Source organism: Thalassophryne amazonica, chromosome 4 (genome assembly GCF_902500255.1).
Source record: "Thalassophryne amazonica chromosome 4, fThaAma1.1, whole genome shotgun sequence".
NCBI lineage: Eukaryota > Metazoa > Chordata > Actinopteri > Batrachoidiformes > Batrachoididae > Thalassophryne > Thalassophryne amazonica.
This window is the reverse complement of record NC_047106.1, coordinates 13,238,920-13,260,740: the sequence shown is the minus strand read 5'-3', so window position 1 is coordinate 13,260,740 and position 21,821 is coordinate 13,238,920. Positions and strand designations below refer to the sequence as shown.

General features: G+C 39.7%; 1 protein-coding gene across 2 annotated transcripts; it reads left to right on the top strand.

The window, feature by feature from the left end:
• The first annotated feature begins 866 nt into the window (after positions 1-866).
• On the top strand, positions 867-13,171 carry lim2.3 (lens intrinsic membrane protein 2.3). 2 transcript variants are annotated; one of them, XM_034168892.1, is made up of 5 exons: positions 867-1,131; positions 4,569-4,756; positions 12,576-12,725; positions 12,800-12,934; positions 13,026-13,171. In XM_034168892.1, exons 2-5 carry the CDS (start codon positions 4,582-4,584, stop codon positions 13,085-13,087), a joined length of 522 nt encoding a protein of 173 aa, XP_034024783.1. In that variant the 5' UTR covers positions 867-1,131; positions 4,569-4,581; the 3' UTR covers positions 13,088-13,171. The 2 variants fall into 2 exon arrangements, with proteins under 2 accessions (XP_034024783.1, XP_034024782.1); XM_034168891.1 differs by having other exon boundaries at positions 1,031-1,131; positions 4,581-4,756.
• Positions 13,172-21,821: the final 8,650 nt, after the last annotated feature.

Sequence of the window (21,821 nt, the reverse complement as noted above, 5' to 3'; positions counted from 1 at the left end):
TGCCGTGCCAGATCCATCTGGAGATTTTCTTGTATGTGCTCAAATCATTTCGGTTCCTGTTTTGCCACCATCGGAATATGTAAAATGTGGTCAGATGGTCTTCAGATTGGACATGGACCGCCGTCGGATAGGCGTCTCATCTTGACGACGCCTGGAGGGTTTTGAACATGTGCATCACACTCAGGGCTGCCGGCCGATTTTGACCAACTGTGTGGAGTCTCACAGATGGCTGTCAGAAGGTTTTGGAACTGAAACCCGACACTTCTTGGATGTGCACCAATTCGTCATTCTGCGTGATTCTGACTATGTCTGATGGAGGTATTAGAATATGATATTAATTTAAATAAAATATGATATTTTACTGTTATACTCATAGACCACTAGGGGCCACTCATGGATCGCTCTTTGAGAAAGGTTGGTCTTGCGTCTTGTTCTTGATTTAAACTTCTCCATAAAATCCGATAACAGTATGTGAAATAATGTCCAAATGCCCAATTTCTGAAATTATTTCTGATCTAACAGAAAAAAAATCACCCAAAGATCACAATAGTTACAAATTACACAATGTTATGATGCAGTCAAAGGAAGATTTTACATGAAAAACACAGACATCTGTCAGCATGTTTACGTTCTGATCTTTGCGGGGACAGTAAATTGCTTCTTCTTTCATTTTTGCAGCACCAATTTTTTTAAAATAAATTGTTACCAGAATAAGTATGAATCATACCCAGTTTCATCTCAAAATGTGTCATCATAAAGCCTATTAAATTAAAACAGTCTTTGTTAAAGGGATTTTTCTGGCACTGTCAGGTGTAATTGTGTTGCAGAGCACTGCTGTACCGCGCGCATGAGTGTGTGTGTGTGTGTGAGTGAATTAAAAGCCTTGTGTCATCAGTATTACAGAGATGTGTGCAGCACTTTAACAGTTTTGTATTTTCAGCAGATTCCCGAAAACACAAAACTCATCCTTTGTGATTGGCTGTGGCTCAGGGCGCCTCTTTGTTCCATTGTCCCGTTCGTTCTCTTGGGTTCCTGCGTGCAAACAAAACTTTTCTGCCCCTGTGGGCCACATCGGGCTCCTCCGACCTTTGACAATCGCTGCCACTCCCTGAGGAAGGTTAAAGGCTACAGGTTTGTCATTAATATCAAAACACTGTATATATGCTCTGGAATGTTTCTTTGCTTATTTAAACTGTTTTGACTTCGGCTAACTTTAAAGCAGGAAACCTCAGTCTATGAAATATTTCCTCATGCTCCAAACGCTGTGTTGCGTGTTCTGTTTGTGTGTTTGTCCTGCACATGGATCCACATGTGGATTTGTGGTAGCAGATCTGCAGAGTTCAGCGATCCAAAACGATCCAAAACCAGCTCTAATCAACTAACCAATTCAGATAAGACTTATTACTGAAAAAACATCCAACAAGACATTTTCCTCAAATTTAACAAAGACGAGTTATGGCCAGAAAACAAAATACACACTCGCCAACTTTTAAAGGACAACTTGTTTTGTGTTGTAGACTTTGTCTCTGTTTGGCTTCGTTATGTTTTCAAAAATGTCCAAATTTTTCTTCAAATATGACTTTGACCTCAGTAAAAGTCAGTCAGTGTACACCGTCGTAGAAGACGTTGGTGGTACAGTAGTGTTCAGAATAATAGTAGTGCTATGTGACTAAAAAGATTAATCCAGGTTTTGAGTATATTTCTTATTGTTACATGGGAAACAAGGTACCAGTAGATTCAGTAGATTCTCAAAAATCCAACAAGACCAAGCATTCATGATATGCACACTCTTAAGGCTATGAAACTGGGCTATTAGTAAAAAAAGTAGAAAAGGGGGTGTTCACAATAACAGTAGTGTGGCATTCAGTCAGTGAGTTCATCAATTTTGTGGAACAAACAGGTGTGAATCAGGTGTCCCCTATTTAAGGATGAAGCCAGCACCTGTTGAACATGCTTTTCTCTTTGAAAGCCTGAGGAAAATGGGACATTCAAGACATTGTTCAGAAGAACAGCGTAGTTTGATTAAAAAGTTGATCGGAGAGGGAAAACTTATACACAGGTACAAAAAATTATAGGCTGTTCATCTACAATGATCTCCAATGCTTTAAAATGGACAAAAAAAACAGAGACGTGTGGAAGAAAATGGAAAACAACCATCAAAATGGATAGAAGAATAACCAGAATGGCAAAGGCTGACCCATTGATCAGCTCCAGGATGATCAAAGACAGTCTGGAGTTACCTGTAAGTGCTGTGACAGTTAGAAGACGCCTGTGTGAAGCTCATTTATTTGCAAGAATCCCCCGCAAAGTCCCTCTGTTAAATAAAAGACGTGCAGAAGAGGTTACAATTTGCCAAAGAACACATCAACTGGCCTAAAGAGAAATGGAGGAATATCTTGTGGACTGATGAGAGCAAAATTGTTCTTTTTGGGTCCAAGGGCCACAGACAGTTTCTGAGACGACCCCCAAACTCTGAATTCAAGCCACAGTTCACAGTGAAAACAGTGAAGCATGGTGGTGCAAGCATCATGATATGGGCATGTTTCTCCTACTATGGTGTTGGGCCTGTATATCACATACCAGGTATCATGGATCAGTTTGGATATGTCAAAATACTTGAAGAGGTCATGTTGCCTTATGCTGAAGAGGACATGACCTTGAAATGGGTGTTTCAACAAGACAATGACCCCAAGCACACTCGTAAACCATCAAAATCTTGGTTCCAAACCAACAAAATTAATGCCTCGCAGATGTGAAGAAATCATGAAAAACTGGATATACAACTAAATACTAGTTTAGTGATTCACAGGATTGCTAAAAAAGCAGTTTGAACATAATAGTTTTGAGTTTGTAGCGTCAATAGCAGATGCTACTATTATTGTGAACACCCCCTTTTCTACTTTTTTTTTTTACTAAGAGCCCAATTTCATAGCCTTAAGAGTGTGCATATCATGAACAGTGTTGGGGAAAGTAACTTTGGAAAGTTACTTCATTAGTTAATCTATACAGTTATATTTTACAGTTACTTCTTACATTTACTTCATTAGCAGCTGCGGACACCTTGTCGGCAGCTGTGAATGTAATTAATAAAGTTACTCATAATCTAATTTGGTTATTTTTAAGATTTAGTACTCAGAAAAGTAACTATTAGTTACTTTGCTGATTAGTTACTTTTCTGATTGCTCAATCTTACGAGTAACCAAGTTAGATTACTCGTTACCTTATTAGTTACATTACTTATTAGTTGCAAGTTTTCTGCAGATTCTAATAAAGTAATTGCATAAAGCTGCTAATGAAGTAACTGCATAAAGCACCTGTATAAAGCAACTAAAAAAGTAACTAAAAAAGTAACTTGTCAAAGTTACTTTCCACAACACTGATCATGAATGCTTGGTCTTGTTGGATTTGTGAGAATCTACTGAATCTACTGGTACCTTGTTTCCCATGTAACAATAAGAAATATACTCAAAACCTGGATTAATCTTTGTAGTCACATAGCACTACTATTATTCTGAACACTACTGTATGTTTATTGTTGTTTGAGCACTCAAGCATAATTACAGGATGAATGATCAAATTGTCAAAGTTTTCACTTTTTTTTTTTTTTTTTTTGGTAAAGTGAAAATCAAGGTCAAGGGGTCAACTGGACATTTTTGTGGCAGGGCCTGAGGCTTTTGTATATGTTTTTAGTCCATTTCAGCCATCTGTTTTCAGGAATGTTGAACTCAAACATCTTGGGTTTGTTTGTTTGTGTTTTTGTTGTAAGCCTTATGTTCCTTCTCGTGCACTCCGTTCTCAGGTTTACTTTAGGAAAAGTTTGCGTATCATGCTCCCAGTTTACTGACACTAGGAAGTTCACTTTAGTTGACACTTTTAAAGCTCATCCTTAAACATAAGTGATGGTTTTATCTCTATTTAAGTATATTTGTTTGTATGTTTGCAAATAATGTTGGGTTTTCATTTGTTCTCATTTGTGTTTAAATGTTTGTCATTTTATTGTTGTATGTTGTTTTATTTACAGAAAGCACTGAAATCTTTTCCCCAAAACCGTAAAAAAAAAAATTCTAACAATACTAATTATTAATTATTATGATTATTGTTGTTGTTATCTGTTTTTCTTCAGTTTACTCATTGACCAGTATATTTCATAAACCATTCAAATTATTGACAAGCAAATCAAAAGCATATTGTACCACAAAACCCACATTTGGCCTTTTACCTTAAAGAAGATATATCTATATATATTCTGTAACTTTATCATTGTACCTGACCCCTAATTGAAGTAAAGACTCAGTAAAGTTGGCAAGTTCCAGATTAGACCTGGTTATGTATCACCTACTGCGTGGTTTACTTTTAGACAAAATCCAAGTTTTTGTTGTTCTTGTTGTGCTGGATACAGTCCTGCATGATTCTGTCAGTCCTGTGTGCTTATAAGAGTGTCATTCAGCTGTAGTGTGTTTTATTTTGTTCTGGTTGTAGTTATTTCTTTATTGTGACTCTGTAACGTGTAGAAGTGATCTGAAACGCTGCACCGGTTCTGACCTGCACTCTTCCTGTGTGTCACTCAGTGCGTTTTGCAGGATGTACAGCTTCATGGGAGGCGGGCTGTTCTGCGCCGGAGTCGGAAACATACTCCTCATTGTCTCCACGGCAACAGACTACTGGATGCAGTACCATCACTCCACTAATTACATGCACCAGGGCCTGTGGCGGTACTGTGTGCCGGGGAAATGTATGACACACACAGACAGCATCGGTGAGACTCTCTGGGTGACTCATGTGCTCAGCCCTGACCCCAAAAACACAGAATCCAAAAAACAATAGAGAGAGAGAGAGAAAAAAAGGATCGAAGGATCGGCTCACCCCATCATATATATTACATGTTTATATGTTATATATATATATATATATATATATATATATATATATATATATATATATTACTGATTATTGGTGGAACTACAAGAAATCATCTATAAAGAAACTGTATGTGTCCTGTCATAACATTTTGATTCGTTGGACTGACCAAATACAGTACAAGGACACTCTGCACAGTCTTTGACATCATGTGGTCAGGCTGTTATCAGGAATTTGGTATATTGGTGTTAAAAGTATCATAAACATAATTTTACAGCTACTTATAAGAAGGAAAGAGCATGCAGCTGTTTTACCAAGCTATTACAATATAAATATTAAAAAATACCACTTAGACAGTTTCAATACGTTCTCCACCTCATTGAGTGGACGAGAGTGAGAAAGAAAAAAAAAGGTCCAGCTGCAACAGTCCTCTGTGATTCCAGAAGCAATTAGAGGTGTTTTCAACAGCCATCTCTGACAGAAAATGATTAATCTGCCACAAAATAATTAATTTATATAAGCAGCGTCCAGCGTAGTAAAGCGCAGCGTCCAGCGTAGTAAAGCGCAGCGTCCAGTGGAACAAAGCACGGCATCCAACTAGGAACACAGCAGGTGGGATCGTCACGACAAAGTGCGTGCAAGTGCGCAGCTCAAAGTCGTACAAGTGTTTATTTATTTATTTATCTTTATTTATTTGGAACCCCATTAGCTTCCACAAAGTGGTTGCTAGTCTTCCTGGGGTCCAAAAACTTAAAATCACAATACAACTACATTTGAACAATTAATAACGCATACAATTAAAGTCATAATACAACTACATTGCAACAATTAATAATGCATATAATTAACAGATTCAATTCATGATTCTTCACATTAGACTCAGTCCAAAGTCTGTTTTTTTTTAAGTTCATTCATACAATTTTGTTTTAAAATGTTTTTAAATAATATTTACAGTTTATTTGCCGTATGCCCCCAGGCAAATGGTTCCACGCTTCCGAGGATCTAAATAACACTGTTCTCCTCATACAGTTGGATTTTGAGAAAGGTACAATTAAATGACCAAAGCTAACCTGCCAAGTGACATGTTGATGACAATAGCCACTGTACACCAATTTATCTACAAAGAAAGTTGGATACCCTTTGAATATGGCAGTGTGCATATGACAAAGTATCTTTATATTTAACTTATCCTGTACCTTTATCCACCCTAAGGTGGCATGCATCTCATTTACACACGTTCTTTAATGCTTTAATGCTTCGATCTTAAATATGATCAATCTATCTTTGTTAGTTGGCTATGTACCACAAGCTTTTAAGGTGGCAGTAATTAAACCATTACTTAAAAAGCCATCACTTGACCCAGCTATCTTAGCTAATTATAGGCCAATCTCCAACTTTCCTTTTCTCTCAAAAATTCTTGAAAGGGTAGTTGTAAAACAGCTAACTGATCATCTGCAGAGGAATGGTCTATTTGAAGAGTTTCAGTCAGGTTTTAGAATTCATCATAGTACAGAAACAGCATTAGTGAAGGTTACAAATGATCTTCTTATGGCCTCGGACAGTGGACTCATCTCTGTGCTTGTTCTGTTAGACCTCAGTGCTGCTTTTGATACTGTTGACCATAAAATTTTATTACAGAGATTAGAGCATGCCATAGGTATTAAAGGCACTGCGCTGCGGTGGTTTGAATCATATTTGTCTAATAGATTACAATTTGTTCATGTAAATGGGGAATCTTCTTCACAGACTAAAGTTAATTATGGAGTTCCACAAGGTTCTGTGCTAGGACCAATTTTATTCACTTTATACATGCTTCCCTTAGGCAGTATTATTAGACGGTATTGCTTAAATTTTCATTGTTACGCAGATGATACCCAGCTTTATCTATCCATGAAGCCAGAGGACACACACCAATTAGCTAAACTGCAGGATTGTCTTACAGACATAAAGACATGGATGACCTCTAATTTCCTGCTTTTAAACTCAGATAAAACTGAAGTTATTGTACTTGGCCCCACAAATCTTAGAAACATGGTGTCTAACCAGATCCTTACTCTGGATGGCATTACCCTGACCTCTAGTAATACTGTGAGAAATCTTGGAGTCATTTTTGATCAGGATATGTCATTCAAAGCGCATATTAAACAAATATGTAGGACTGCTTTTTTGCATTTACGCAATATCTCTAAAATCAGAAAGGTCTTGTCTCAGAGTGATGCTGAAAAACTAATTCATGCATTTATTTCCTCTAGGCTGGACTATTGTAATTCATTATTATCAGGTTGTCCTAAAAGTTCCCTAAAAAGCCTTCAGTTGATTCAAAATGCTGCAGCTAGAGTGCTGACGGGGACTAGAAGGAGAGAGCATATCTCACCCATATTGGCCTCTCTTCATTGGCTTCCTGTTAATTCTAGAATAGAATTTAAAATTCTTCTTCTTACTTATAAGGTTTTGAATAATCAGGTCCCATCTTATCTTAGGGACCTCGTAGTACCATATCACCCCAATAGAGCGCTTCGCTCTCAGACTGCAGGCTTACTTGTAGTTCCTAGGGTTTGTAAGAGTAGAATGGGAGGCAGAGCCTTCAGCTTTCAGGCTCCTCTCCTGTGGAACCAGCTCCCAATTCAGATCAGGGAGACAGACACCCTCTCTACTTTTAAGATTAGGCTTACAACTTTCCTTTTTGCTAAAGCTTATACTTAGGGCTGGATCAGGTGACCCTGAACCATCCCTTAGTTATGCTGCTATAGACGTAGACTGCTGGGGGGTTCCCATGATGCACTGTTTCTTTCTCTTTTTGCTCTGTATGCACCACTCTGCATTTAATCATTAGTGATCGATCTCTGCTCCCCTCCACGGCATGTCTTTTTCCTGGTTCTCTCCCTCGGCCCCGGCCGGTCCTGGCGGGGGACTGCCCCTCCCTGGGCCTGGTTCTGCTGGAGGTTTCTTCCTGTTAGGGGGGGGGTTTTCCTTCCCACTGTGGCCAGGTGCTTGCTCACGGGGGGTCGTTTTGACCGTTGGGGTTTTGCATGATTGTTGTGTGGCCTTGCCTTGCAATGTGGAGCGCCTTGGGGCAACTGTTTGTTGTGATTTGGCGCTATATAAAAAAATTGATTGATTGATTGATTGGTTCTATGAGAACAACCGAGGGTTACCCGGCAGCTGCAATTTTTTCAGGTGTCCCTGTCTAGCACTAGACCAAATGACTGAGCAGTACTCCAGATGTGACAAAACCAGGGACTGGATCACTGTTTTCATGACCAAGAGTGGACAGTATGGTGTCAGGGCACCTTTAGTTGCAACAGGCCAGTCAAGGTCACATGTACATACAGATTAGTCCCAAAAATTAAGATCAGCATTGGAGCAAAACCAACTGAAAAACATTTTCAAATCAGTTTGAAATATGTGGTGTATGTACTCTGTCTGCAAAATTTCATGCTTTTATTGTCAAAGTCACGATTCACCTCAAATATTGCACATATCTGCTCCACTATTCTGGACACAACTTCACATTACACGGAGAAATGTGGCAGGGGTGGGCTTTGAACCAGAAACCTGCACTGAAACCAGTTGGCCATCACCCCCTTGTCACACACAATAATCCAACAAAATATGTTAGCTGATTCTAGCTACTTATAAGCCACATTTTAGCTATAAGCTACATGTTAACTATAAGCTAATTAGCACAATGTTATCTAAATAACTAACTCCATCTAGCTACCTACCTGAACTAGCACACTATCAAGCTAGATGTTCAAAATGTTGTTTCTAAAATCTGTTTTTCTTTATTCTCTTTGGCAATAAAATGACTTTAATCTTAAATATGATTGTTCTTCAAAAATAATCCATTTAAACTGTAAATGGGGAGTCTTCTTCACGGACTAAGGTTAATTATGGAGTTCCACAAGGTTCTGTGCTAGGACCAATTTTATTCACTTTATACATGCTTCCCTTAGGCAGTATTATTAGAAAGCATTGCTTAAATTTTCATTGTTACGCAGATGATACCCAGCTTTATCTATCCATGAAGCCAGAGGACACACACCAATTAGTTAAACTGCAGGAATGTCTTTCAGACATAAAGACATGGATGACCTCTAATTTCCTACTTTTAAATTCAGATAAACCTGAAGTTATTGTACTTGGCCCCACAAATCTTAGAAACATGGTGTCTAACCAGATCCTTACTCTGGATGGCATTACCCTGACCTCTAGTAATACTGTGAGAAATCTTGGAGTCATTTTTGATCAGGATATGTCCTTCAATGCGCATATTAAGCAAATATGTAGGACTGCTTTTCTGCATTTGCGCAATATCTCTAAAATTAGAAATGTCTTGTCTCAGAGTGATGCTGAAAAGCTAATTCATACATTTATTTCTTCTAGGCTGGACTATTGTAATTCATTATTATCAGGTTGTCCTAAAAGTTCCCTGAAAAGCCTTCAGTTAATTCAAAATGCTGCAGCTAGAGTACTGACAGGGACTAGAAGGAGAGAGCATATCTCACCCATACTGGCCTCTCTTCATTGGCTCCCTGTTAATTCCAGAATAGAATTTAAAATTCTTCTTCTTACTTATAAGGTTTTGAATAATCAGGTCCCATCTTATCTTAGGGACCTCATAGTACCATATCAACCCAATAGAGTGCTTCGCTCTCAGACTGCAGGCTTACTTGTAGTTCCTAGGGTTTGTAAGAGTAGAACGGGAGGCAGAGCCTTCAGCTTTCAGGCTCCTCTCCTCTGGAACCAGCTCCCAATTCGGATCAGGGAGACAGACACCCTCTCTACTTTTAAGATCATGCTTAAAATTTTCCTTTTTGCTAAAGCTTATAGTTAGGGCTGGATCAGGTGACCCTGAACCATCCCTTAGTTATGCTGCTATAGACTTAGACTGCTGGGGGGTTCCCATGATGCACCCAGTGTTTCTTTTTATTCACCTCTTTTTGCTCTGTATGCACCACTCTGCATTTAATCATTAGTGATTGATCTCTGCTCCCTCCACAGCATGTCTTTTTCCTGATTCTCTCCCCTCAGCCCCAACCAGTCCCAGCAGAAGACTGCCCCTCCCTGAGCCTGGTTCTGCTGGAGGTTTCTTCCTGTTAAAAGGGAGTTTTCCTTCCCACTGTCGCCAAGTGCTTGCTCATAGGGGTCGTTTTGACTGTTGGGGTTTTTCTGTAATTATTGTATGGCTTTTGCCTTACAATATAAAGCACCTTGGGGCGACTGTTTGTTGTGATTTGGCGCTATATAAATAAAATTGATTTGATTTGATTTTAAAGAATAAATTTGTGCCACTACAGGGGAACGCAGATTATTTTCATTGATTTTATAAACAAAAGTCCCATCACATTATTCTAGAATCTAAGGTGTCATTTTCAAATTAACTTTTTAAATGAAAACATGGAATAAAATCAATTTCCACAGACAGTGACTTGATTTTTGACTACTACTATTTTGTTGCACCATCTCTGGCTTTTATAACAGCTTGCAGTCTCTGAGGCATGGATTTAATGAGTCTACTGTACGTCGATAACAGACAGTGGTGGGCACACTTCCGATAATCCGATAACAGATAATTATCGAAGATAATGTTTTCATTATCGGATTATCTTTTTAGATAACTTTAAAAACCATTATCGGACCAATTATCTTCCAATCAATTTTTGTCCGATAAGATAAACAAAACTGAACAGTGACAAGCATTTTTAAAATTTAAAATCACTTCAGCACCTACCTGTTAAACGTTTTGTAAGAGATGGACAGTTATAGCCTCTGCTAACAGAAGAGAGCTGCTTCTATGAAAAGCGTCTCTATCCTCTGTAGACAAAGGAGAAATGACCCCCCCCCCCCCCCCCAAAAAAAAAAAACCAACAACATTTCCTTTAACGCCATACCGATATGCTGGCAATATCACCTAAGTCATCCAGAGGCATACATTTTTTAACTTATGGCTCAAATTTTAACCAAACTAATTTTGGACAAGTTATTTAAAATTACTGTCATGTCTGAAGTTTTATAAAGTGAAAATATCAGATGTATGTTTTAGTTTTAAAGTAATGTGCTAATTTTTAAGGTTTTGTGAGCACATGCTGTGCCCAGCAGTGAATTAAGGGTAGGATGATGTAATCTCAGTACGTTCATGACAGGACAGATGCATTTCAGACACTTTGTTCAGGCTCCACGGACAACAGCATTAAACTCTAGTGCTTAAAACTCTCGTGAATATATTCTCTGGGTTTATAGACATTGTTATTGTATTTGCGTTTGTTAAATTCCACGCATTTTAAATGTAGCAGACAGGGATTATCTGGAATTTTGTTTTCAAGGCCTCTACTGCCATCTACTGGCCAGTAGTGTTCACGGCAGTATTTGCCCTAAGTACTAAGCATCTGGGCACCAGTAGATGGCAGTGTTCTATTTATTTTGACCCCGGTTATATCAGATGATTGTCAAATCAACTTTTTGGCTTTGCAAATGGCTTTTTTTTTCAAATGAAGTTTAAAATCAAAACAAAACAACAGCAAAAAAATAAAATAAAATAAAATAACATTACAAGACAGCTCTGCAGTGTTTGCACATGCACAGTGTGAGCGGTTAGATGCTTGTAGCTTTTCAGCAGCAGGATACCCTCACGACGGCCGGCCAGAATAATATCAAACAGGTTTGATTTTCATTGGACCATACGATCGGCGATCAGGAGGTGGTCCTGAGATGTTAAACACAGCTTGTTACTCCATGTACACTACACGATGCAGGTCGCGCGATTAACCTGAAACTCGATCCAAAAAATTTCTGCATGAAAAATCATCTCGCACAGTGTAAAGCACGTTTTACAACATCATAAAACGTGCGCACATTCTCTCCACATGCAAAACATTGTGATGACACTTCCAGGGCTCCGTAAAAATGCCTGTTTTTACAAATAAAAAAAATGGAATATTTTACAAAAGCACATTTATCTGTAAACACCAACACACGACAGACGTCACATTAATGCAGGGGTGGGCAATCATGTGCCATGAAGGGCCGAAGCACTGCAGGTTTTCCTTGCTACCAATCACCTCAGCAGGTGATTTCATTAATGTTCAGGTGTTTCAGCAGGTGATTTCATTGACATCCAGGTGTTTATGTTCAAGGGAGAAGCTCATCAGCAACCCACCTGCTGAGGTGATTGGTTGCAAGGAAAACATGCAGTGTCTCGGCCCTCGTTGCCCACCCCTGCATTAATGTGTTGGTTTACATAATGAATGACTGAACCAATCAGTGTTTAGCAGAGGCACTTTTACCCAGAATCCTTTGCGATCTGTGTTTGTTACCAAACCTCAGAATTAGTGCATTATTCAACATTAAAAGATATATGCTATATTTTAACTTTGTACAAATGACAGAATTGACATTAATGGAGTTATTCTATCGGTATTAATGTTATTTATAAATCAAAACCATAAGTCAGCATGACTTTATTTTTCAAGACCTCTGCCTGACCTGAGCATTCTGATTGATAGAGAGTTGGCTTTATGGCTGCTTTCATAGTGACTCTGTGCTGGGAGCTCTGTAGTAAACAAGAGCTTCCACCAGAGACAGAATATCTTTATCGAAGATAACTTATCAGTTATCTGATTATCTGTTATCAAAGTTAATTTTTTGGTTATCTGTGCCCACCACTGCTAACAGATCTCTCTGCTAATGATCTCATCCTCTGTGGTCGCCCTCCACAGCGTACTGGGATGCCACCCGGGCCTTCATGATTCTTTCCCTGCTGGCTTGTTTCATCGGCATCGTGATTGGAGTCATGGCCTTCATCCACTACAGTTCCTTCGATGGGTTTGATAAGACATTTGCAGCAGGCATCCTCTTCTTCATCTCCTGTAAGGTCCACTAAAGCCTCTGTGATGACGATGAGCAAACACTGAAGCGCTGACGCTGAGGTTTGTGTTCGCAGGTTTCTTTGTGTTGCTGGCTATGGCCATCTACACAGGAGTGACAGTGAATTATTACGGTAAGCGTTATGGCAGCTGGCGGTTCTCCTGGTCTTACATCATGGGCTGGGTGGCCGTGGTGCTCACGTTCTTCTCAGGTATGCAAACTTGGTAACAAATAACCGCGCCCCATCCTAAGCTTCTTCAGGTTTGCTTTCTCGAAATAACTTCTTTATTCTGCTTTTCTAGGTATCTTCTACATGTGTGCCTACAGAATGCACGAATGCCCGAGGAACTCAAACTCACGCTGATTTGACCATCATGGACACCGTACAGGCCATGAAGAACCTTTCCTACAGTTACCTGTTGTGCTGTATCTCCACATAGAAGCAGAATAAATGAAAATGAACACAATCTATTGGTTATTTACATCCGCCAAGGACGCAATAAAATCATCTACGTTTGTCTGTCCTTTAGCAGGATTATATCAAAACTACTGCATGGATTTTGACAACATTTTCACCACAGATAGATAACAGGGCACAGAAGACTCCACTGACTTTTGGAGGTGATCTGGATTGGCACACGTCAGAAATCTTGGATTGCTCTTGTTAATCTTGCCTTGACACAAGTACAGCATTTAATCATCAATGTTTTCACCATAGTACCTGGTAGTGAAACTGTCCAAAGCAGGTGTCTAGTTGATGATGCCTGTAAAACCTCCAGGAGGTGCCTCAAGTAACCTTTCGGTTGCAAGAATTGTAGAACTTATTCTTTCAGCCATTTAGATCAATTCAAGGTTCATGACATTCGATAATAGTTTGGTGTTTTGGGTTTGGCAAAGCTTCCTCGTCATCATCACAGTCTGATGTGTCCTTAATCCTGAAAAATGATCTTTATGGGGTGAAGACATTGGACGTGGTAGTCGCCGGCTGGTGTGGCAACACAGTCAGCAGTTCTGAGACTAGTTGAAAATGATGCTGGAGACGGTTTGTGGTTATAAAATAAACATTTTGTGGATGAGCAACAGCACGGGGAACAGCCGTGCAGCCAGCACACCCTCAAAACGAGTGACATCGTGTTGAGCAACAAAACGGCACACTTTGGAATCTTTGAGTCACACCTGTGCAATAATCCCGCTGCTCAATCAGCATCTTCATGCCACATGCGGCATAGATTTAAAATTTGATCAAATAAGTAGCTCGGGTGCATATTTAAACAAAATTAATAAACAAAACTGAAGATCTGGAATGAAAAAGTGCAACGTTTCAGGCCAGTCTGGTGCTTTTTTTGTGTTCCCGTCACAAAAATGGAGCATTTGTGGTGACATATTTTTTTTATTTCATTATCTATAACCCCCCACCCCCAAGTCACCCTGCATTTTGTGCCCCAGCCATGAAAAGTGCCCCATTTTGATGATGTCATCATGAACCTATAGGTTGACTTTTTGTAATGCCATCACGAGCTGCTGGGAGACTGTGCTGTACATTTATACATCTGTTCATTTTTATCTGCATACTTCAATTTTACTTTTGTGAGCACTACGGCAAATGTTTGGAAAAGGCAGTGGCTTTATGTGCATGTGCATGTGTGTACACATGCCGTGTACTATATTGGTTCTCTTTCCAGTGGCGGCTCCAGAGATTTTTTTCTGCGGGTGCTATGGGGAGCTTGGCATTTTGATGAGGGTGCAATGGCCTCGTGTGTCACGATGGATCGCTGCTACACCTCTACCACATTCACAGGTGTGCGTACACATAGTCATATTCTGATCTGCGACAGTCACTAATGACAAAGAGAATGACCAAAATCACACACAAACCTAGGCTACTGTTTAATACAAATATTCACAGACCTACATATGTAGCCTATAGCAGGGCTGTATATAGGAATGTGAAAGGGGGGGTTCAAATCCTTGAGTTGGGGGTCCAGTGGGCCGCAGGGCTCCCGGTGGGGTCGAGGGGCAACGCCCTCGTGGGGGGCTCAGGGGGGCAAAGCCCCCCGAAGCAGAAGCTTTTTGAGGATTTCGACGGGTAAAAAGCTACATAAATTTCATTTGAAACCCAAAATGTATCATTTTAGGAAATACATTTTTATATACAAATAGTCCTTGCTTGGGATTGGATCAGTTGCCATAAGAACCACCCAGGAAGAACCAAGATAACATGCAAACTTTATACCTGCCTGCTGGTTGCGAATGACGCAACCGACAGGCGTGAAAAAACTCACGCATGCGCACGAAGGTTCAAGCTTGGCTGATGGAAGCACACGTGATTCAAATCCATATAGTTTTTGCAAAAAATAAAAAGGTCGGATAGTTTTCTAACAGACCTCGTATTTAGCGGTATTAATATTCGCGTTTACATTATGAATATGTACATATATGTACGTTATGTATTAAAATAGCGGTATTTGGCGACCTTGTTTAACTTGCAAAATTTGCATAATAAATCCCACGTGAATATTTGCACCTTTACAGTATTTGCAACAGGAAGGAGAAGCTCCCTTTATTGCTCAGCTTATACATACAAACATGTTTTTACAAACCAGACAAGTGTAATTGTGTGTCTACATGGGTATTTACAAGCCTACTAATCTGTTTGATATCAGAGGAGGATAGTGACCAGGGAGCAAAAATTCTCAACCCCCATGGGAAAAGTTTATCTAGCAGTTTCCCCATTCATCACTTAAGGGATTACTCTGGCAGAGGAAATTGAAACTTGAGGGTGTGTGATAATAGCTGTGTAACAGTTAGTGCTTGTTGCTTATTATCAATAAAAAGAAAATACATAACGTTGATATCCAGATCAGAAAAAAATCAGTAGAAAAAAATCAGCAGACTTCTCGGGGGGTGGGGGTTCGGTTGAACCCCCTCTATAAACGGGCATGTACAGCCTCTGGAAAAAAAATGCTTCACCTACCATTGACGTCTTCATAACAGCACTGGGTTTAAGAGCAAAAAGCATCAATGATTTGGTTCCTGTCGTGTTCTCTGAGGGTTAATTGCCAGGAGTGACACTGGGTCACTGGTTTGTCTGTGCCTTCTGGTGTTCTTCAGGTAGTTCTTTAGGTGACAGACTTCACTTCTTTCCATTTCCACTCATCAATATTTGGGCAGCAAAAACTAAACCATTTCAGCAACTTGAAACTACACTCACTGCAGTACGACGTCGTCACTGATGTTGAAAAACCTGTCCGTGCCTTTACCCATATTGGCCTCTCTTCATTGGCTTCCTGTTAATTCTAGAATAGAATTTAAAATTCTTCTTCTTACTTATAAGGTTTTGAATAATCAGGTCCCTTCTTATCTTAGGGACCTCATAGTACCATATCACCCCAATAGAGCGCTTCGCTCTCAGACTGCAGGCTTACTTGTAGTTCCTAGGGTTTGTAAGAGTAGAATGGGAGGCAGAGCCTTCAGCTTTCAGGCTCCTCTCCTGTGGAACCAGCTCCCAATTCGGATCAGGGAGACAGACACCCTCTCACTCTGCATTTAATCATTAGTGATTGATATCTGCTCCCCTCCACAGCATGTCTTTTTCCTGGTTCTCTCCCTCAGCCCCAACCAGTCCCAGCAGAAGACTGCCCCTCCCTGAGCCTGGTTCTGCTGGAGGTTTCTTCCTGTTAAAAGGGAGTTTTTCCTTCCCACTGTCGCCAAGTGCTTGCTCACAGGGGGTCATTTTGACCGTTGGGGTTTTTACGTAATTATTGTATGGTCTTGCCTTACAATATAAAGCGCCTTGGGGCAACTGTTTCTTGTGATTTGGCGCTATATAAATAAAATTGAATTGAATTGATCTCCTCTATGCTTGACTACTCTAACTCCCTGCTCTTTGAAATATCTGGAAAAAACGGTGCCGGCTTGCTTCGAAAGTGTTCACTTTAATTGCTACATTGATTAGCCTCATGTCTTCTCCATTTTTTGTAGAAACGTTACAGCGCTACATACAGGCCTGAGTATGATGACACAAAGATTGAACTCTTTGGTGTGAATGTCAGGCATCATGTTTGAAGGAAACCAGGCACCATCCCTACAGTGAAGCATGGTGGTGGCAGCATCATGCTGTGGGGATGTTTTTCAACAGCAGGAACTGGGAGACGAGTCAGGATTGAGGGGAAGATGAATGCAGCAATGTACAGAGACATCCTGGATGAAACCTGCTCCAGAGCACTCTTGACCTCAGACTAGGGCGACGGTTCACTTTTTAGCAAGACAATGGCCCTAAGCAGTACGTCATCGATGCTGAAAAACTCGTCTGTGCCTTTGTCTCCTCTGTGCTTGACTACTGTAACCCCCTGCTCTTTGGGATATCTGGAAAAAACCTTCAAAGGCTCCAAAACAGGGCAGCTAGAATTCTGATGAGAATACATAAACAGGAACACATTACACCTATTCCCCATAATCTTCACTGGCTCCCCATCACCTACAGAATCCATTTTAAGATTGTTTTCATCACCCACCAGTGCATCCATGGCAATGCCCCCACATACCTCAAAGACCTCCTCACTCCCCACACATCCTCCCGTTCATACAACACTAATCTCCGTCACACTCGCACCACACGTCACACCATGGGAGACAGGACCTTCTGTTCAGCTGCCTCTCATATTTTGGAACTCCCTCCCTGACCATCAGAGGGCTCCACAGACTGTGGAAGCTTTAAAAAAAAAAAAAAAAACCCTCAAGACACTCCTCTTTAGACAGGCCCATCACAGGTCTCAATAATTTGAATCTGTTGCATCTTAGTCTTTTTGTTCCATTTGATTATTTTATTTTGGTTTTATTCTAGTCTGGTGACTGTTATCTTATGATTTTCTGTTTTTATTCTCTTATTTATCCTTGGTTTTATTTTTTTCCTGTAGGACGTTGAGATTTTTATTAATGAAAGGTGCATTGTAATTATCATGACATTGTTGAAAGTGATGTCATTGAACATCACGTTACTTATTTTGTATAATACAATCAGTTCTGTTGATGAACGTTTATGCTCTTTTATGAGTGAAATTTTTATCTAATCAGAGAAATCTGAAAATGCCATAAGTGTCTTACTGTGGAAAACTGAAAGGACAATGTCATCACCCTGCCTCTGTAACAAGTTGCTAACAGTGTCATTTAACAAGTCTCATGTAGCACATTATTTTTTCTTCTTGGTGGTGGGACAAAGTACTGACATCCTCTAGCTCAGTCTCAAGAAACTCACCAAGCACAGACACTGAGGGACTTTAAACTCTTGTGTGCTTTCTTCAAAAGTGTTCACTTTAGTTACTACATTGATTAGCCTCATGTCTTCTCCACTTTTTTGCAGAAACATTACAGCGCTACATCCAGGCCTGAGTATGTACTACAGCATTTTCACTGGATCTGTGAGAACTGATATTTTCCTTGACTTTTGAAAATGACAAAGAAACAGATTGTATACAACCCCTGGCAAAAATGATTGAATCACTGGCCTCGGAGGATGTTCATTCAGTTGTTTAATTTTGTAGAAAAAAAGCAGATCACAGACATGACACAAAACTAAAGTCATTTCAAATGGCAACTTTCTGGCTTTAAGAAACACTATAAGAAATCAGGAAAAAAAATTGTGGCAGTCAGTAACAGTTACTTTTTTATACCAAGCAGAGGGAAAAAAATATGGAATCACTCAATTCTGAGGAAAAAATTATGGAACCATGAAAAACAAAACGCTCCAACACATCACTAGTATTTTGTTGCACCACCTCTGGCTTTTATAACAGCTTGCAGTCTCTGAGGCATGGACTTAATGAGTGACAAACAGTACTCTTCATCAATCTGGCTCCAACTTTCTCTGATTGCTTTTGCCAGATCAGTTTTGCAGGTTGAAGCGTTGTCATGGACCATTTTCTTCAACTTCCACCAAAGATTTTCAATTGGATTAAGATCCAGACTATTTGCAGGCCATGACATTGACCTTATGTGTCTTTTTGCAAGGAATGTTTTCAGAGTTTTTGCTCTATAGCAAGATGCATTATCATCTTGAAAAATGATTTCATCATCCCCAAGCATCCTTTCAATTGATAGGTTAAGTGTCCAAAATATCAACGTAAACTTATGCATTTATTGATGATGTAATGACAGCCATCTCTCCAGTGCCTTTACCTGACATGCAGCCCCATATCATCAATGACTGTGGAAATGTACATGTTCTCTTCAGGCAGTCATCTTTATAAATCTCATTGGAACGGCACCAAACAAAAGTTCCAGCATCATCACCTTGCCTAATGCAGATTTGAGATTCATCACTGAATATGACTTTCATCCGGTCATCCACAGTCCACGATTGCTTTTCCTTAGCCCATTGTAACCTTGTTTTTTTCTGTTTAGGTGTTAATGATGGCTTTCGTTTAGCTTTTCTGTATGTAAATCCCATTTCCTTTAGGCGGTTTCTTACAGTTCGGTCACAGACGACTCCAGTTTCCTCCCATTCGTTCCTCATTTGTTTTGTTGTGCATTTTCGATTTTTGAGACATACTGCTTTAAGTTTTCTGTCTTGACACTTTGATGTCTTCCTTGGTCTACCAGTATGTTTGCCTTTAACAACCTTCCCATGTTTGTATTTGGTCCAGAGTTTAGACACAGCTGACTGTGAACAACCAACATCTTTTGCAACATTGCATGATGATTTACCCTCTTAAAAGTTTGATAATCCTCTCCTTTGTTTCAACTGACATCTCTTGTGTTGGAGCCATGATTCATGTCAGTCCACTTGGTGCAACAGCTCTCCAAGGTGTGATCACTCCTTTTTAGATGCAGACTAACGAGCAGATGTGATTTGATGCAGGTGTTAGTTATGGGGATGAAAATTTACAGGGTGATTCCATAATTTATTCCTCAGAATTGAGTGATTCCATATTTTTTCCCCCCCTCTGCATGGTCTAAAAAGTAACCATTACTGACTGATTTCTTAGTGTTTCTTAAAGCCAGAAAGTTGCCATTTGAAATGACTTTTGTGTCATGTCTGTGATCTGCTTTTTTTTCTACAAAATTAAACAATTGAATGAACATCCTTCGAGGCCGGTGATTCCATAATTTTTGCCAGGGGTTGTAGCAGAAGTTCTGCTTAAGTGTTGACAAGGCCTTAAAAACATGGGATGACAGCCACCGGACAAAAAAGTCCTCGAGTTCTTGTACCGTTTTCCATGTAATTAACACCATACATAATGGATTTTTCAGTCACACTGGATAAAATGTCCCGTCTGCTCACAATGTATTTCCACTAAAAACTCAGAGCAGTCGGGATGTGCACACTAACAGAGATACAACTTAAAGTTCAGCTCTGACACTTGCCAATTTGTGGAAAGTGGGATAGTCATTTCTGTGATTAAAATCCAACCGTTTTTTTCAAACGGTGTTCAGACTCGGACCTGCAGCCTGATGTGCGCCTGTTAAATCAGACAAAGGCTGTTTTGACACTTCTCTGCTTTCGATCTTTCGTCTGCCATCATATTATGTAGTGCACACGCAGATTACAAATGGATCAGAAAAGTCTGCATCACATTTACAGCACGAAGTCGGTAAAAGTGTAAATTGTACATCTTACCTTTGATTTGGAGGTGATTGTAGAAAGAAAAGCTTGAGGGTCAAATTAGTCCAGAATAAATCATAATCCAGAGAACTTTAAAACTGTCATGCACATCAATGCATGACACGGAGTTACAGAGCTGCAGAAGCATAAAATCAGGCTGTAAATTAAACCATCAAATTGTAAATTTGATAGCTTAACTATTTTTATATCTATTTTGATAACACCTGTACCTGGATGTGTTGCTGTAGGTGGTTAAATGATTAAAAAAAAAAAAAAATGTTGAAAACATAAAAGGTCCATTCAGTAGTTCAGTGCAGTTAGACCCCAAACCACACCATGTTCTGAGTTGACAACTCTCCAATCAAGGCACTCTACCCCTGGTACCACCCACACCTTTCCAATTAGACAGAATCCAACATTTTTGGCATGTCCTTATTACGTTAACATTCTTTTGGATTCAACTGACACACTGTGCAACGTGTATGCAGAACAGTGGCCAGTTAGGTTTGTTTGTAATTTCGTGGAAATCAGTAAACACGTTTCTGTAGAACACATGCAATGGCCTATCAGAAAATAGATTCCATTTTCCTGGAAGTCACCATAGCAGCCATCTTGGATTTGTAAAAACAGCATTTTAAACTTAAGTTTTCCCCCCAATAACTGTTTTTTGACAGCCTAGGATCTGGATTCTATTGGCTAAACATTTTCATAGGCCATGGAATCTGATATCCACCTATACATGCGACTTTGTACCACATACACATTTTTTAAATTCACTGGAGTCTGCCCAACACTGGAGTCGGGCTTTGAAAATGTTTAATAAAAATAAATGACAAATCTGGTAATTCCCAGGAATCTGCACTGAAACTTTACTAACTGAAGAAAACACAAAAAGAACACATATAATCAATATTCTGATGGATTTATCTTTCCCAATCATTTTTCCAGGGTGTAAATACAAACATTTAAAAACCTTTTTTCTTTGCTCACATATTTGTGGTGCTGTGGATTTAAATTTCTCACTCTGGAAAATGCAGACAGTAATTTTATATCCAGGTGTAATATAGGTACACGCAGTTGAGATTAAAGGGGTAAGTCAGGCCACTCCCACTGACCCACAGTGTCCCAACACGCCACACTGGGCCGAGAAACCCTAATGTGGATTTGCATTGTTGCTCCCAATGTTCAAAATCAGGCTAAAAAATTACAATTAAACAGTGAAAGCACAAGGACAAAGCCAACGTTTTTATTGAAGCCTGCAGCATTGTCGATAAAGCGACTCAAAACGTATTTGTCTCCGTTACTGCAAGTGGCACTCTGCAACAGTATGGAAAAGTCATTTATTGAACAATGAGCGAGTGGCCCAGTGACGGGGTCATAGTGGAGAAACTAATGCTAATATCCCATCACCTCTAAATTTCCAGAATTGTGCTTCAACAAAATCGGCTTCTTGCTCAGGTCAAAGTAAAAATGACTGAAGCGAGGCTACATGAGGAAT

Excerpts from the sequence above, each read along its gene's own strand:
- lim2.3 (XM_034168892.1), top strand. The coding sequence starts at position 4,582 with ATGTACAGCTTCATGGGAGGCGGGCTGTTCTGCGCCGGAGTCGGAAAC. Across the intron at positions 4,757-12,575 it reads GACACACACAGACAGCATCG|CGTACTGGGATGCCACCCGG; the intron begins GTGAGACTCTCT and ends CGCCCTCCACAG. Across the intron at positions 12,935-13,025 it reads GGTGCTCACGTTCTTCTCAG|GTATCTTCTACATGTGTGCC; the intron begins GTATGCAAACTT and ends CTGCTTTTCTAG.